The sequence below is a fragment of the Mesoplodon densirostris genome, chromosome 4 (assembly GCF_025265405.1).
Source record: "Mesoplodon densirostris isolate mMesDen1 chromosome 4, mMesDen1 primary haplotype, whole genome shotgun sequence".
NCBI lineage: Eukaryota > Metazoa > Chordata > Mammalia > Artiodactyla > Ziphiidae > Mesoplodon > Mesoplodon densirostris.
In genome coordinates, this window is record NC_082664.1 from 16,163,734 (window position 1) to 16,179,834 (window position 16,101).

General features: G+C 36.3%; 1 protein-coding gene across 3 annotated transcripts in view; it reads right to left on the bottom strand.

Annotated features, from left to right (window-relative positions):
- Positions 1-16,101, bottom strand: part of TTC8 (tetratricopeptide repeat domain 8) — a 51,876-nt gene that overhangs the window by 25,950 nt on the left and 9,825 nt on the right. For all 3 annotated transcript variants that reach the window (XR_009531838.1, XM_060097953.1, XM_060097954.1), the window contains exons 2-7: positions 9,589-9,709; positions 8,403-8,466; positions 8,129-8,288; positions 7,824-7,913; positions 5,416-5,460; positions 625-710 (exon numbers count right to left, since the gene is read on the bottom strand). Coding sequence is in view for 2 of the 3 variants with exons in the window: in XM_060097953.1 (XP_059953936.1) it covers positions 625-710; positions 5,416-5,460; positions 7,824-7,913; positions 8,129-8,288; positions 8,403-8,466; positions 9,589-9,709 (566 nt within the window). In the remaining variant the exon portion in view is untranslated. The remainder of the gene's footprint in view (positions 1-624; positions 711-5,415; positions 5,461-7,823; positions 7,914-8,128; positions 8,289-8,402; positions 8,467-9,588; positions 9,710-16,101) is intronic.

Below are 16,101 nucleotides of genomic sequence, written 5' to 3' on the forward strand. Positions count from 1 at the left end.
AAGTGCCGTAAGATTTAAGTGAGATAATGTAATGTGTGGACAAGCTATCTCAACTATAAAGCACTTTACAGATGTGAGGTATCAGTAGAAATAAAAACTTGATGGGGAAAGAATCTAAAAAAAAAAGTGGATATATGTGTATGTATAACTGATTCACTTTGCTGCACACTTGAAACTAACACAACATTGTAAATCAACTATACTCCAATAAAAATTAAGAAGGAAGGAAGGAAGGAGGGAGGGAGGGAGGGAGGGAGGAAAGACTTGAGAGCCAAGAGGAGTGGAGTGAGAACCAACAGACTAGATTCTAGTCCCAGGTCTGTTACTGACTAGTTCCTGATGCAAATCACAACCTCTCTCTGGCCTCAGATTCCTCATCTGAAAAGGAGTGTGGGATGTGATGGTCTCAAAGTTTCCCCTTACCAGCTCTAAAATTTTACTATTCTAAAGGTGTCAGTTCTTAGTGCCATCATGTGATTGCTAAGTAAATGCTTCCTCACGTAAGCCAAAGACACAGTTCTCATTTCTTCATGAGGGAATCTATCCCCCAGAAAAGGTTACCAGATTTGAGACTCTAAAATATGTTGCTGCTTCTAAGCCTTTTCCAAATAATCAAAATTTTACCTGTAGTAACATTTTCCAATCTGCACTTTCCACCACCAGTCCTTGTACTGAGAATGCTCTGTGGAAAGGGCAGCCAAATCCAAAGCCTTTGAAAAACAATTCATTTTAGATTAGGATTTTCTTTTCTAACAATAAACAGAAACAAAAAATAATGAAATAAACCATATAATTAGCATCAATCAAAACATGCATTAGAAATCAGACAGAAACTCAAGTTGCTCACGTCTCCAGATGGCCCCACCAATCTTCCCTAAATAATCAGTTCCAGACCAGAGGACTGACAGCAGATGAGAAGTAAACAGTGATCAAAGGGAAGCAGATGTACAGTCTATTTGAATACAATTTTAATATACAAGGTACGAAAATGGTATTTAAAAATCCGTTAAGTTTTTACCCTCTCCCAACCAAAATGCCTCCAAACCCAGTGGGAGTCAAGCCGTTACCACGTAAGGCAGGCCCAACTACAGGCCCCACTTTAAAGACAGGTGTAGAGAAATAGAGAAAGATCAAGTATGCAGATAGAAAAAGGTTTGAAAACAGGGTCATGAAGAAGAGTGAAAGGAGCTGGGGTACTTGGGTAACTGCCGTCTTTTAACAACCATCATTCCATTATTCTGACATTAGCTTACATGCCAGTAATTCTAAAGGTCAGACTTTCCTTCGCTGCAGACTAAAAAAGATCTTCTTAGCTGCTTTTGTATTTTACATGTGTTTATCCCTTTCTCTCTAACGTCTTCTAGTTTGTTCCTTCTAGTGATTATTTAAGCTCAGACAAGAGACATCTCATTAGGAATTAGGATCCTATACCAAAAAAGTGGAAACCATTTGGACAAAGAGGAAAGCAAATCAATCTTTATACAAATTTAAAGCTCACAGAAATCTGAAGCTCATATAAAGATTTGGTGAATAAAAATTCAGGTTATTAGTTTTAAAAGAATCCTGATTTTTTAATAATACTTGTTATTCTTTCTCTTAAGGTTGAAAACCTTTTATTCTTTAGTCAGTGTTAACATCATGATGATATCCAACAGCTCAGTTAAAGTAACTCTTAGATTTTCAGTTCTATAATCTCAGAATGCATCCCATATTATTGCCCATTTCTTAATATTAACTCTTTTCTGAAATGAATGCCAGAAGAGCTCCTTGAATCTCCTACTGCAAAATAAATACATTTCCTTGTGTTCCCCATCTTCCCTCGCTCCAGGGGAGACTTCTAAATATGCAAACTATTTATAAAGGAATGGTGTCACCCTGCTGAGGTTCTAATGGACTTGAAAAATCAACACCTCTACTTGAAAGCTATGGAAATTAAAAACACGCTACACACTATGTTCATATGCTTATTTTTCTTTTTTTCCCCAAGCAAGAGGTAAAAATGGAAGTGAAAAATGAAGAAAAAAAGTATAATTTCAATTATCATTATCTCTGGAAATACCAGAAAACCATATTTCAATCAGCTCAGTTCAGGAGTAAATTGTAAATATCTGAATATATTCATTTTAACTTAATCCTTTAAAAGACCTGTTCCAGCGAATAGATCAGATTCATTTTCATGTTTAATATAACAGATCTCTATTTTTCAGAAAAATGTCATTCTAAATTTTTTTTACACACTCCAATTTTTCCAAGATTAGACTTAGTGCTGATTACAGGCTGCTGATTTTGCTTTCAGATATGGTTCCTATGTAGGACCCACATGTTTGTCTAAACTAATTAAGGAAATTAATATGATTACTTATGTAGAATAAAGATGGCTTAAAAAATTACATATTAATGATCACTCTTCATTTGAAGACTGGGGCTGCACTAGACAAAACCACTTGTGACTATTTCAAATGGACTCTAAATTCCCTGAGGACAGGCATCCACTTCTTAACACATCTCTGTTGTTCTGCAATGTCACTGTGCGGTTAAGAGGCCCTCAAGAATTATTTGTTGACTGAATTAATTCTATTCTTTACTTCTGACTTAGGTTGAAAATAACTTAAGAACCAAACAAAACTGTCATAGTAATAAGATTCATAATTAAAAGCTATTAACATTTTAAAATTTTAAAGAGGTTACAGAGAGCTATGTTTCTTTAAATTCTTCCCCGGTTTTTTAAAATAAATTACTATATACTTATATTTAAGGATCTTTGAATAAGTCAATCAATCCGATATCTAGATATTAATAAAGACCTAGAAGGTCATAAATAAAAGGCGTAAGTTTATAAAAGTCCATAAGAACAGGGAACCTTGGCAGATCTCGACAACATGTTTGTGAATACATCCAACTGGGCGTCCCAGTGACCTTCCTAAGTCATAGTGCTCCAACCTCTACAGTTTAAAAACGTCATCCATTCACTACTGTTAGAGTTGCGACAACTTCAGCATGACGAAATTAAAGGGCACATGGAAATAAAGATTCCAGAATCACCAACCCACATGCCCCTTCAGTTTGTCAATATTGCCAATACTGCCCCAAGGAGGGAGAGGAAGGGAGGAAGCTATTAAGAACTGAAAGGCAGAAATACAGTTTTCCATAGAACAAATTCTATTTTTTTCAATGTAGCTGAAAAAACAACATTCCTCAACAAAATTATGTAAATGCCAAGATGCAGAACAACATTTTCAAGAGGAATAAAGACATCATCACCATGACCTATAAACCGCATATGATCTGTCAACTTTCTAAACCCATTGCCTACAACTCTTCCCCTTCAAAGACCTCACTCCAGCCACAGTGGCCTCCTCACTGTTCCTTAAACAATCCAAGAATGCTAATATTCAGGGCCCTTGCAGTTAAATTTCTCTCTGATTTACGTGCTCTTCCTCCACCTAACCATATGGTTTGTCTCCCTTCATACAGGTCTCTGTTTAAGTGTCTTTTCAGAGTGGACTTCACTGACCACCTCCCAGCCCATATAAAAGGACATCTTCCCCCATGTCATCTATTCTCTTACCTGGTTTCCCTGCTTTATTTTTATACTGCTTATCCCATGACATGTTATATATTTTTATGTTTGCTAACTGTCTCTATTCCTTGCCCAACTGGAACGTAATCTCCAAAAGAGCAGAGATTTTGTCTGCTTGCTTCTGTAATCTCAGGGCCTAGAACAGTGCCTGGCACATTGTAGTGGCTCAAAATATGTTGGATGAAAGAATAAACGTCTCTGCAATAAATGAATTAATCTTCAAAAAGTCAGGATATAGCTTTATGATACTCCAGTAATTACAAATATTTACTCATTTATAAAATGGGATGCTATTTGAATGTTTCTTTTTAATGACAGTGTAACTACATGATTTTATATATCACCCTGAAACCCTCTGACCAGCTTTATATTGAGTGAAAATGGCATGTACTGACTTTTATTTACAGAAATGTGCATGGTTTCTCAGTTGCCCCAACCTTAGTTTTCTCTTTTATCGATGTGACCGCATCCATTATCACTTCATTATCGATAACTCCCATACTCTGTGTATCTGGCCCAGGCCCCCCTACATTTTAGTGGCACAGCTTCCAATACATGCAGTGACATCTCCACTTGGATAGCCTTTCACAATTTCAAACTAAAAATGCCTTCAAGTGAATTATTCAGCTTCTTTACAAACTGACGTCCTTCCCTAATAATCCCATTTCTGTTAGTAAAACAGTCATTCTTACAGCATCTTTAAGAGGCAAGTTTGAGCTGTGTCTTTCCTTTGTCTCTCATACCAAATCTAGCATCACATTCTGTCATTTCTTTCTCTAAAACGTCTCTTTGACACCCCCATTTTTGAGAATATGGTTTATTTATTTCTCTCTCCATACCTTGCTCATGTTTTTACCCTTCTTTTACATTTTTTCCCTCTCTTTCCAAAAAATCCTGCTGATTTTATGGATTTTTACTAATATTATCCCCTGATTTTTCCCCTTGGTCTTCGGTAACAATTTCACATTCCGGCAATTACCTTTTTAACTGTTTCATTATGTCAATTTTATTTCCTCAGCTAGATTACATGGCTTGTAGAGGCAGGAACAAATATCATATTTTTATTAGTTTTCCTAGTACATAGCATAATGGTTGACACATAGAAAACACAATTGAGAAAAATGCTTTTGTCTTCCTGAATACTTAATATATAAGGTTTTTTCCTTGAATAAGAAAATGACAGAAAATATTATCATTAGACACTGTAGAATTAACTACATTTGACTGGACAAGATTTGTGAAGTTACTGCTCATTTGCATATTAGCATATTGAAAAATGACACAAATGGAGAAGTCCTGAGCATGTAACCTTAAAATTCTCTGTTGAAAGGCTACTAAGATGACTGATTATTGATTATTGTTGAAGCTGGGTGATGGTTGATACCGGCTCATTATACTCTCCACTTGCACATGTTTGAAATTTTCTATCATAAAATGTTAAAGGGGAGGAGATGGGGAACACTACAAAGAGACCAGAAATACATGTATTATTAAACCTATAATCACTATATGGACCAAAGAAGAAAATGGATCAACAATGCTAACTATTAGTATAAAAAATAAACTTTAACACAAACATACTACGCAGCATTCTCAATTATCTATATCTTGCCCTTTAATGGAGATCTACTACTCTATGGATCAGGCACCAGTCTTACAACCTCTATAGTTATACAAAGTTTCCTATTGAAACTGACAGTGGATTTGAAAGTATCAGTAATTCTCCAATCTTCATAATTCCATCTGTTTATAAGGTAAGAAATAGAACATTTCAGAATCTAAATCCCCAAAGTCAAAAAAATCACATTAAAAAATAGTGCAAATTCAAAACTTACAGTCTTAACATCATTTTCATGATGAAAGATATATTCAAACAAAGCCTGTGAAGAAAAAATGCAAAAAATACATTAGATTTTATTTTAACAAAGGTACTTTATTGTTATATCAAAACTCAAAGGCCATTTTGACAGCAGCTAGATTGAACCAAAATAACAAAGTACTCTAAAGTGCCTGGGATTTATAAGTAACGGGTCTATCCATCATTTGTTACAACCATTCATTTTAAAATAAGGCTACTTATAACTGATTCCTGTTTTCACAGAATAAGGACTGGAACTCGCAAATAATTCAACAATTTTTTCATATTACACATACTATTTTATCAGAAAGAGACAAATGAAAAGACCAACTTTAGGACTGTCATAAAACTGCATGTATTATACAGTGATTATGATATTAATAATGACACTTTAGACATGGGAAAATCTGGAAGTTCTTTCTGAAACAAAGTAGAGTTTAACTGTAAAGTAGGGTGTTTTTCCTTAATATGCAGATGCCTCTACGTGCAGCCAGGGCTGAGAATCATTATTCTAATACTGCTCCCAACCTATCTGGATAAATAAGCATTTACCGGACTACCTCTTGGTGGTACTACATTTGTCCATAATACCATTATTTTATACTTGCAAAGAGGCTAGCACCCCTGAAAGATATCAAGATTATTAACAGAGATGACTTGAAGGCAACCAAAAAAAAGAAAAAAGAAATCAGGATGAGGCCCTCTTTAGAAAACTATTCCTAATCCTCCATTTGTTCTCTTATTAAAAAAAAAAAAAAAAGTGGGCTTCCCTGGTGGCGCAGTGGTTGAGAATCTGCCTGCCAATGCAGGGGACACGGGTTCGAGCCCTGTTCTGGGAAGATCCCACATGCCGCAGAGCAACTAGGCCCGTGAGCCACAACTACTGAGCCTGCGCGTCTGGAGCTTGTGCTCCGCAACAAGACAGGCCACAACAGTGAGAGGCCCGCGCACCACGATGAAGAGTGGCACCCGCTCGCCACAACTAGAGAAAGCCCTCGCACAGAAACAAAGACCCAACACAGCAAAAATAAATAAATTAAAAAAAAAAAGTTATGAGAGCAGTTGGTGTTACCACTGTCATGAAAAGGATATTATAACACCCAAGACAGTGTCAAGGAGTCACCAGCCACCCCAAGCAATATGCCAATATTAGAAATGAGTCCTGATAAGTCAAGGCAAGTTGGGGACCAAAGACAAAGAAACCTGGCATTATTTCTACAACACACTAAATAAGTGAAAAATCTAGTTTGTCTAAATCTGGTAACATAGACCAGGTCTGTCCTGGAAGCATCCTAATTTGAGGGAAATGCCTCTACTGACTATACTCCCTGGTTAGAAAACAACAATGGTATTAAGTAGCCATTCAGTCACCTCAAATAAATGGCCCCAAAAGATAAGGAATCAGATATTCCTCATAAAGGAAAGGGAAATAAGTAAAACTTTATGATTTTGCTAAATGAAGTTGACTGGGTTGCTATCAAATAAGAAATTAAGAAAAACATCACTGGCATTATTATAGTCTGATTCCTTGTTTGCCAACTGGCATTCCTTTTCCTGATTTAAATTTCAAGTCTGTATGGCTAGTGTCCTTTTTCATTTTCCCTAGAATGTTTAATATTTACTAAATATGTTAAACGCCAGTAGAACTGATAATAGGAATGAGCTCAGCACTCATGCACAGAATTCATAGAGATTACAGCTAAAAACCTGAGCTAGGCTTACACCAGTTTCCAGAAGCTAACTGCTCCTGGCTCTGAATTATTCCATGCTCACCTCCAAACTTTTCTATACTGGAAAGGTCACGAACATCCTCCTTTCTCTCCCTCTCCCTTCTCACTCTCTTATCACTTTTTCTCTCACTCTCAGTTTCTCTTTAATTTAGAGGAGTATTTAATAGTTAGAAGTACTAATGTAGTTGGCTTGCTGCTGTCTGGCTCAAGTAATCCTTATTGAGATGCCTGATTAATTACTAATTAGAAAGAGAACATTTTTTTGTCTTCTTTTTGACAGTTCTAAAATCCTACAAGGATAGAAAATTATTTTTCTGAGAATAGTCCAAGCTGAAAAAGAAAAATACACACACATACAGATGATCTCCTAAACTTCATTACCCAAAGATGGTGCTCCACATCTGCTTTCTTTGTTATAAATTGCTGTTCTTTATTAGGAGAAAAAGAATTTCCTATTATAATGGTATATATGCTTTATTTCTGATTGACTTTCCTTAACTCAATACTAAGAGAAATTTTAGATATTAGAATAATTAAACATTTCCATTTCAATCAAGACAAGGTCTTTTCTTCACAAATTTTTATCCATTTCCTGCAATGTTATGATAACAGTTTGAACATTACTTCATAACATAAAATAATTTTAAGTACATACCTTTGCCAATTTAGGTTTCTGGGCATATTTTGTTAAATTCAGTCTAGATAAATTTATAAAAGGTCCATCAGGACTTGTAAGCATGGAAGCCTATAGGGAAAAATGATAGAACAAGAAATCTGAAACTTTCTCTTGAAACACAAATTGAGTTTAATGTGCATAAAATTATAAAGCCAACACAAGTAAAAAGAATCACCTTCAAAAATTTTCCATATAATTCTCTACTATAAAAATAGTGAAAAATGATTAACATAACATAAATTACTTTGGTCATACAAGGCTATGGTAAAGCTGACAGAATTTACCGTTCCCAGCCTGACAAATCTTCCAGATGAGCTGGTGATAGGGCGAGCTGTGTAGGCAGTTCTGGGTGTTCTGATGGCCTGTTCCATAGTGCCTGGCCTTCCACTTTGTGTGCTGGGTCTAAGGAAACCTGTAATGGGTCTTCCAGCTTGAGTGATCGGCCTGTGAAGATTGTAAATTGTTAAAATACAAAGAAGATCAATAAAGGAAGATTCTCATGAAGCCTGGTCAATATTTAGTGGCAAAGGGAATGAAATAGGAGTATACTGAACATACCTGACAGCTGGGCTAGGCCCTCCTGTCTGATTAGTTCCAGGGAGTTTCAGAGATGTTCCAGGACCTATAAGATGAGATGGCGAATTCAATTTGTATATTATTTATTGATCTGTTAAAAACTGTCCACTAACACAATTTTCACAAATGTGCTAGCCTGGTGAAAAAGACATTAGTAACAGGAAATGTATCTAGAAAAATGTGTTTGAGATTAATATTTATTGAGTACCTATCATGTTACTTTTGTTATTACATTTAATCTCCACGCTAATTCTGTAAGGTAGGTAGTACTAACCCATTTAGCAAAGGCTTAGAGATTTAAGTAAACAGGTCAACCTGTTAGTAGAGCTAGCATTCAAACTCAAGACAGGCAGGCTCCAAAGCTCCAACACATCAAAAGGACAGTTCTATACTCATAGTTTATTTATTTATTTATTTTCATACAAACTTCTTCTCCCAATAAAAGATCATTTACCCCCAATATCTAGAATTTAGATATTTTAACTCCAGAAGAGCAAAATGATAGGGAAAAAAGACATCTTAACATGACACATATGTACTTTTTTTCTCAATTTCCACTGAAGCATTAAACAGCTATTACCTTCCATACATATATAAATGACTGATAACTGTCACAACTAACAAATTACCAGCAAGATACCATATGTCATGGTAATCATCCAATACCATTCACAGCAGCACACCTGCAAGCTGGGACTAGGCCACTGTGACAATCCTGATGGACATTCACTGCCTAGCAAATCACTCCATCACCTCACATCATGCATTAGAGCAAATCATCTTCAATTATTACAATGAAGTGATGTTTTCAAATTATCATTTTTTTAGAACACTTCTGTTGTTTGGATGCTTCCTGTGTTTAGACTCTCAGATAAACAATCTTTGATATATTAGATAAGCAGTTCAGATAGAATGCGTTTTTATAAAATATTTTAAAATGCATAATATAGCTTCTACTGAAAAACAGTTATACATCAATCTCACACCTTAAGTTTAAGATAATATAATTAAATTGTGTCTGTACTATAAGGCAGAATAGAGGTAATATTTTTTCATGCATACACGTTTCATGTATTATGTCTTATTTTTATTATTAAAAAAGTACACATAGAGAGTATTCCTCCTCCTAATGGCTTTTCATGTACTTAACTGAAAAACCAGTACTTACGTGGAACCTGAGCAATAGCATTTTCATCCAGTATCATTTCTGCAATTCCTTCCTGATCTACGTCAACTTCATCTATGTACACCATTTCAGTTAGTGCTCGTGCTTTTAAAATCCAGGCTGCCTAAACAGCATAGATAAGATAAAGCATATCTTAAATTGCATTAGAAGTAGTGCATAGCCTATAGAAGTCAGCCATCCTTTATTATTAGCTAATTTTTTATCAAACATGTTTACCACACTTAATGCATGATACTAATTTAAAGGGCTATGTTCAGGAACTAATACAAGAAGGCAAGGTCATTATTAATCAAGAAACAACCAACGTATCAATTACCTAGTAAACAAAAGTGTGGTAATTACCTAGTAGTCTTCTAACATGCCTTTTTATAAGTGAAAGAAGATCTTTTTTTTTTTTTTTTTTTTTTTGCGGTACGCAGGCCTGTCACTGTTGTGGCCTCTCCCGTTGCGGAATCCAGAGCACAGGCTCTGGAAGCGCAGGCTCAGCTGCCTTGGCTTTTTTTTTTTTTTTTTTAAAGAAGATCTTTATAGAAAATTTTACTAGAATAATAATTTGAAAACAGATGAGTAAAGTTACAACTATGTGTTCTTTCTGCCTTCCTCCTTCAGGGCCAAGTCCTTCGTGAAGACTTCCTTGATAGTTTAACTCTGAACCTACTTCCCTCTTGTCTTTCTTATAAAGCACTTTCTTTTATACTTCTATTATTATGTACTTACCATATTCAACCAACACTATAATTATTTGGGCATATGTTTGCCCTCCCTTCCCCCAGAACACAAGCTTTTTTACCTTGTTCACTTTTGAATTTTCCATAACACCTATGGTTTGTGAACACAATAGGTATTCCAAAATTGTTGACTTGCACTAGGATCAATTTTTCCCACTTCCCAATAACTAATCAACACAATCTTGGTTGCTCTGTGATCTAGCCAGTAGATCCGCTAGTAAACCTGCTAGAAAGTGGGGGAAAAAATGGAAAGGTAATTAAGGAACCTAGAAAATATCTTATCAGCTTTGCTTTACCCTGAGAAATTAGATGTAAAGGTGTGCACAATGAAATACCTTGTTAACTATTTAAAACTGCTTTATCAGAAAAGTTTACCTTTCTGCTTCAATAGCAGCAGAGAGCAAATAAAGCTTGGTGTCCTGTGGCAGATTTGGGGAGAAGGCAACCCTTGAGGCAGGAGCATAGGACCGACTCTATCCTACAGGGGGAGCAGCAGCAAGGGAAATCTGGAAAGGGGTCAGGCCTCATCATACTAGGAATCTGACTGTGAAGCATGCTGCACGAAGGCAAGGGACCGAGGGAGGAGCAGATGGAGGCTACAAGAGGACCAGAGAGTCTTCACATAAGGATATCGAGATGCACTGAAGCATCAGCGTGTATTGATTGAGCACCTCCTACTACGTAGCACTGGGCTAGGTTCTGAGAAGGAAATGCGAGAAGATAAACACATGGATCCTAATTTTCCTGAACATATCACCTACTGGATTAAATAACAAGGCAAAGCAATGCATGATATGTGACAAATGTGCTACATGGAAAATGGTTTTACAAGAATGAGAAGGCAGAGATCCTTTTGTGGGCTAAAGTAATTGGAATGTATATTTTTTAAAATTTTTAAAGAAAAAGAATTTTTAAAAGTCTTCATGCTTTCCTTTTAATGGGAACAAAAGGAAATTACATTGTTGCCTTTGGTCCTCACCATGAGGCATTATCTCCCCTGTGTGAGTCCAGGTCCTCCCAGAAGCAGATGCCAAGAGGGGATTGAATGTGCAGGGCAGAAATAGAGACACAGATGTAGAGAACAAACGTATGGACACCAAGGGGGGAAAGTGGCGGGGGGAGGGGTGGTGGTGGGATGAATTGGGAGATTGGGATTGACATATATACAACTAATGTGTATAGAATGGATAACTAATAAGAACCTGCTGTATAAAAAATAAATTAAAAAAATAACGTTGAAACGAAAAAAATATATATATATAATATCAGCTGTTCACAGAGCTTGTCATCACAGAGACAGTCTACCATGGGGGTGGGGAAGAAGGCTGTCTTCACAATATATTTAGGTTCCTCAAGTGAAATTACATTTGATTAGATTATTGGGGTTTTGTCTTATACTTTTCTGGTTGAGGTTTACTGGATTCTTAACAGATAACTTAGAATAAAATATTTCAAACGTTATGTGTAAATGTAACCCAATTGAATGAGAAGACTATGGACCCAAAGAACTACTTTGTTTGTTAAAAAAGTCAGTTCCAATTGGAACTGCATCTAACTGTGGGAGCCACCAAAGATTAGGAAAGTTGCCAGATTGATACAGCTATTCTCAGGGGTCAAGGAAGTCATCACTCGTCACTGGCTTGGACTAACGGTTTAATTTAACTTTAAAGATGGAAATAAGTAATCCTGATTTTTTTTTTTTTTTTTTTTTTTTTGCAGTACGCGGGCCTCTCACTGTTGTGGCCTCTCCCGTTGTGGAGCACAGGCTCTGGATGCGCAGGCTCAGCGGCCATGGCTCACGGGCCCAGCCAGTCTGCGGCACGCAGGATCCTCCCAGACCAGGGCATGAACCCGTGTCCCCTGCATTGGCAGGCGGACTCTCAACCACTGCGCCACCAGGGAAGCCCAGTAATCCTGATTTAAGTCCTCACAGTTCCTATTGCCCTGCAAGTATCTGATGGCTTTAATTTTTCAAAAGGGCATATTCTTTGCTGAGCACCTCTGGTGGACAGGAGGAAGGACGGCAGCATTTTCTGTTCACACAGTAAAGCAGGATGTGGGCTTCATTCCCATATTCCCAGGGAGCACCTACTGCATGCCGGGTCCTGGGAACAGAGATGAGCAAGTCACAGCCCAAGTTCTAGCTCATAAGAATTTCAGTGTTATGGGGAAAGTGTAAAAACGAAAACCTGGAACATGCTATAGAAGGACAAAGAAAGGCACGCATCTGCCTTGGGGTGGAAGAAAAGGTAAAGAAGGAGAGTTTGCCCCACGGCCAAGACAGGAGAGTGCGTGCCAGGTAGAGCGCATAGGGCACAGGAAGGCCAGCTTGAGGGCTCATATGGAGAAACAAGAGTGTGGTAGAAGTATCAGGTTCAGCTGAGGAGAAGCTGCTTGAGAAGAAGCTGGAGAAAAAGGCAGGGGCCAGTGAGGGATCCTGTATGCCACCTGTATGCCATGATGAGGAGCTAATAAAGCTTCAGGAGTATGATTTGGAGTCCTAGTTAAATTGACTCTCTAAAAGTCAAGTTTTTATTATTACAGTATCATTTATACAGTTGGATATTAATTACCCATGCACATATTTTTTAAACTATTTTCATACCCATTCTGTTATCTCATAGTCCAATCCATCATGCTTCCTGACTTCTATCCTTCTACTAACCCCTCAAATATTAAGAAGGTGCAAATTATTTTACATCAGGCTAAGCAAAACGTAGGAATGTAAATCCACTATTCCCTCCCAACCAAATGAATATATGCTTCAGAAGCCAAATAGGAAGATCTTTTTTGAAAAATTTTATTCCATAAGAACTCACTTTTTCAAAAAGGTAAATCTATATTTGTTTCAGTTTCTAAAACCTCATTATTAAGAAGTAGAAATAATGATGTGAATTTCTGATATTTAAAGATCTGCAATAAGATCTACGTGCACCATTACTTAATTTTAAATTTCATCAGTATTTGAGAATATTAATTTTCCTGACTTTCCTCCTTCTATCCTAACAAAAAATGACCTTGAAAATCATGTATCACTGCTTGATTAAACATCAGATTGTATTCAAAGAACTGCTCTGGGCAACAGGAACACTTCTTGGAATTTTAATGAAAACATTTTATTTTGGAGGCAAGCCAAGCATGTTTTATAGCCCTAAATTCCTCTGCCTGTTTAAATTTTTTTAAGTTCGAAACTAATCAGTGATTAAAATAAAATGCATATAATATTGTAAATCAACTATACTCCAATAAAAATTTTAAAAAATAAAATAAAATGCATAACAAAGCAAATTGGTAACCCTACACTGCCACTTGAATCTGAATAAAACTATAAATTGGTTTTTATCAGAAATACTTAAGTTGTTAATAAATGACAGGGTCATGCAGTTTATGTAGATAAATTTGAATACCTACGTATTGGAAGTCCTATAAAATCGATAAAAATAATAGATGCTTAGGAATTTTTTTAAGGGAAAAGCATAGATTCTTCCAACCTAAATGAGTAATCATCACATCAATTATTTCCTTTTTTATCTGAGAAACATAATCCCATCTCATTTACCTGCTGAGTTAGTCAATATATAGGACATTACTCTTGAGGCAACTATCTGCCAGCTAACATCAGGAAAATACTGACTTACCTGTACTACCTTCTGTGAGGTTAATCCAATTTTAGTGATAAAAATAGACAAATTAAAAGGTTAAAACTCTACTGACTGAGTAAAACAGGTTTACACTGTTTTGTTCCTCTTAATACAGAATGCAAGGCGATGTAAGGCCTTTTAAGACACGTAAGAAACAATTTTACTAAGTTATTCTTAGAATAAAGCTACCAAAAGAACAGTCTGTCTAACCTGATTTAGACATCATGAGAATCAGTAACATTTGACACTCTGCCTACTCTATGAAAATGAAAATTTAGGCACAAAATGTTGAATTGTTATTGTAAAGCCTCATTTATTTTGAAGTGATAAAAACCTGCAAAAGAGGAAAGGCGAAAGGTGTGAATAGTGAGCTCAAAAGAATCCAGTCAGCCTTGTTCCCTTCTGATTCTTTTAGATCACTATCCAATTAAGTCTATAGTAACAGAGCAGGAAATATCAAATACAGGTCCTTCATGAAGTCCCTGTGCTGGTTTGAAACTTTCAAATACCGTTGAAAGTTTTCAAACCATACCAACAATGCAAATTATTGATGTTTTAATTTAATTTTAACTTTAATCAAAATCTTCCAAAATTACTGAAAACAAAAGGCACATTACTTACTCTATTTATACCTTAGGTGATTCTTATGACTTGTACATGTATTATACAAAAAATAGTTTTGCACCCTCTATTAATTTGGAAATCATGATTATGAACATTCCAGTGATGAATGTCATCCTTTTAAAGAACAGAGTACTACATTTTAACCTATTTACCATGTTTGTTTGAAACTACACAGGCCTCCATCAGAGTATTTTGTATACTACTTTCTTCTAAAAGGTTTGATAATTACACATGTAAACCCCATGAGGTTCAAATTGTTTATTTATCTAAAAAACACTTAAAATTCACTCTTGCTTGGCATGGCAAACCCCTGGCAATATTTAAATTCTCTGATTTACAGCTCTCTCGTCCCTTCTCCTTATTCCCAGACTCACTGGAAACACTCTTGGGCTAAAAGCTTCACTGGCCAGGAGGCCCCCTAACCAGATCTCCTCTTCCTGGGTTCCTTTTCCACTCATCTACTGTCTCATCCAGTTAGCAGGTCTCTCTGGCCACCTCCCATTTCTAACAAAGTTCATTTGGTAGATGTGGCTGTCTGGCCAAGTCTTTTCTTCCTCACAGTGGCAGGCACCTCTCTCTAAAAACAAGACCTTCCCAAGCAGAGTCGGCCTACTCTTTACTCAAGACGTATGATCCAATCCATCACAGTCTTTTCAGACACTCCTGACATCTTGGCTCCCTTTCTAAGCCTCTGACTCCCCTTGCCTCCGCCTTTATTTTTCTCATCCTCTAGGTCAATATTGGTCATTTCTATTTAAGCTACAAGTCTTAATGAGTAGAGTGCCCTAGTTTTACATCCATAGACACAAAGTATTAGAAATGTAATAGTTTATATCTACAGAATGACTGGTAGATATAGCTAATTTTATAACAGCAAAAGTAGATAGGCAGCAAATTTTCTAATCTATAGCAACAACTAAGCAATAGTAATTAAACTATTCTCTAAACTAAAGGTTGCAGCTAAACCTTTACCTGAGACACTGGCAAGTCTGGATCTGGTTCCTGGAAAGCATTAAGAAGGTAGTAAACATTTTTAGGATAATACAGTTTCTAAAATTAAAAGTCTTAATGACCAACCAAGTATTTGTAGGTGGACTCAAACTCATTCAATAAAAACCCAAACATGAACTTTAATCTTTCCCCAAAAGTGCCCTCACAAGTTCTATACAAGTAACACCCTATCCACTGAAGAGCGCCAAATTTTCTATGACCAGAAAATTCTAATTACTGTTACCTCATTTAGAGCACAGAGAAGAGATCTTTACATATTTAATGAATTCACAGTATCTCAGGAATTAAAAATAATTTTACAACTATACCAAGGAAGCTATTTTTATACTCAAAAACAAGTTCATGGTGGTTAAAGCATTCAGACTTTAATCACTTGAGGAGGAGGAGGAAAATCCACATACTATAAACCCTTCTATTCCCCATAAACATAATGGGATCAGTGGCTAAGGATAAGAAATTAATTCTGACTGCAATGTCTTCCAAGAAATTTT